At 46.9% G+C, this 1,768-nt stretch overlaps 1 protein-coding gene across 4 annotated transcripts in view; it reads right to left on the bottom strand.

The window, feature by feature from the left end:
- Nucleotides 1-1,762, bottom strand: part of LOC102677739 (homeobox protein six1a-like) — a 32,246-nt gene extending 30,484 nt beyond the window's left edge. For all 4 annotated transcript variants that reach the window (XM_006611300.2, XM_006611302.2, XM_006611301.2 and 1 more), the window contains exon 1: nt 1-1,762. In XM_006611300.2, the coding sequence (XP_006611363.1) occupies nt 1-228 (228 nt within the window). In that variant the 5' untranslated portion in view covers nt 229-1,762.
- Nucleotides 1,763-1,768: the final 6 nt, after the last annotated feature.

The raw sequence follows: 1,768 nt of genomic DNA, 5'->3' as shown, positions 1-1,768 counted from the left end.
ACCGCTACCGCCGCCGGCAGAGCTCGCAGGACTGTCTTGGGGGCTATAACTCGCTGGTCCCGTTCCAGGACCGTAGGTAGTTGCTTCAACGGGTCCGGCAGTATGTCCCGTGAGTGGTGTCGGTGTCCCTTGTGGACTATAATCACCGGTCGAGCCCAAAACATCTGTACCACCAGAAGAAGGTCCCATTGCACCTCCGTTTCCGGTGGTTCCTCCGTAGGCCATCATCGCATCATCTCCGGGGCCCACGGCGACCCCTTGTACACCGTTCCCTCCACCCTCCACCGTGGACCACTTTTCTTCCGTGCACTTCGTTTCACTCACTATTTTCTTATTCTTTTTTCGTTTTCCTTACCACGCGATAGAATTATATTCTTTATTAACCACTTGTGAAAAATCCGCGACCCACTGGTCGTTTAGCCGACGGATGAAGCTTGATTCTTTCGAGAATCGTTCCGACGGCGGATATTCAGCTGCGTACGAGCCACCGGCGGTAATGAATTTATCAACGATCTTCATACCTTTCGATAGTCATCCACGATGCTCTTTCACATATAATTTTCTGCGAGGCATCTTTCTCTCGGTGCGTTTTCACCGTAGTCGAATCAACGAACGAACACGTTGTTCGCTAGCGTCCAGATGTATAGTTGGAAAAACTATATTGTTATAGAGATTTTCTTCTTCGATCAGACAAAATTGACTCGTAGTCAGTGGAGTAAAGTGGTCGTGTACTTTTGAGCACAGAGAGAAAGCAGAGGGTTGAAGAGTTTATAACAGCAACACAAAGGAAGAACGCGCCACACTTGTGACGGTATAAACGCGTCAGAATATGCAGGAAGGGGATATTTTTAGTCTACTGCTGGTAGACTTGCTGCAAGCTCGGCTGCCGACGAATTCCAACGAGACGTTTCTCGTGTTACGAGAGTAAAAGAAAGGATACACTCCGTGGAATAATAAAATCTCACACTCCAGCTGCAGGTTATTCTCTAATCTGCTTTCAGAGGCTGATATGTAACCAGCAGCCAGTGGGTCGATTCACTGTCTCTCTCTTTCTCTTTCTCTGGCACGTTTATCTTTTTCTATAGTTTCCTCATCTCGCGTGTGTTGCGCGATTATCTTGCGTTACTGCCTCCGACTAGATCCGATTATGGCAAGTTTCTCTTAGAGCGCCAGGTGCGCCCTCCTTCAAGATTATCCTCCCTCTTTTCCCTTCGACTTCGCGTCTTTTCTATCTCTTCGTGGCAGGTTGCACCGTGAAATCCACGGGCTCGTGTTTCCGCGGGCCGTGGTAGGTGTGTATTTATAGGCGCTTAGTATACTCGCGTACGAACGCGCACTGGCTATTATTAGGAGCGTGTTAAATAGTCCGTTTCTGTCCTCCTCTATCTTTTTCGATTCTTCTTTTTATCAAATCTCGAATGGAACAATTTTTCAAACTATTGTCGTCGAATTTTTGAGAACAGATTATCGAAAAGCACGCGACACAACCGATACACTTACAAAAACGATTCGAAAAACGCACTGTTTATATCGCACTCCTAACACTACCGGCGAAAGAAAACACGCGATGCGATGAACATAACCAATAAATATCAACGATCACGCGCGACGACACGATGATCAAAGTATATCGAAACTCGTAACATCGAAGACAATTCAAAGAATGATAACGAAACGTCAGATTTACGCACTCCCTCTCTCTTTCTCTCTCTCTCTTGTGACCGGTCGAAAAAGAGACGTTCTCCTACGCACGCACCAGAAGGGACTG

This window comes from Apis dorsata, unplaced genomic scaffold (genome assembly GCF_000469605.1).
Source record: "Apis dorsata unplaced genomic scaffold, Apis dorsata 1.3 scaffold_87, whole genome shotgun sequence".
Taxonomy (NCBI): Eukaryota; Metazoa; Arthropoda; class Insecta; order Hymenoptera; family Apidae; genus Apis; species Apis dorsata.
Note: the sequence above shows the minus strand (reverse complement) of the source record. Positions and strands in the feature narration are given on the sequence as shown.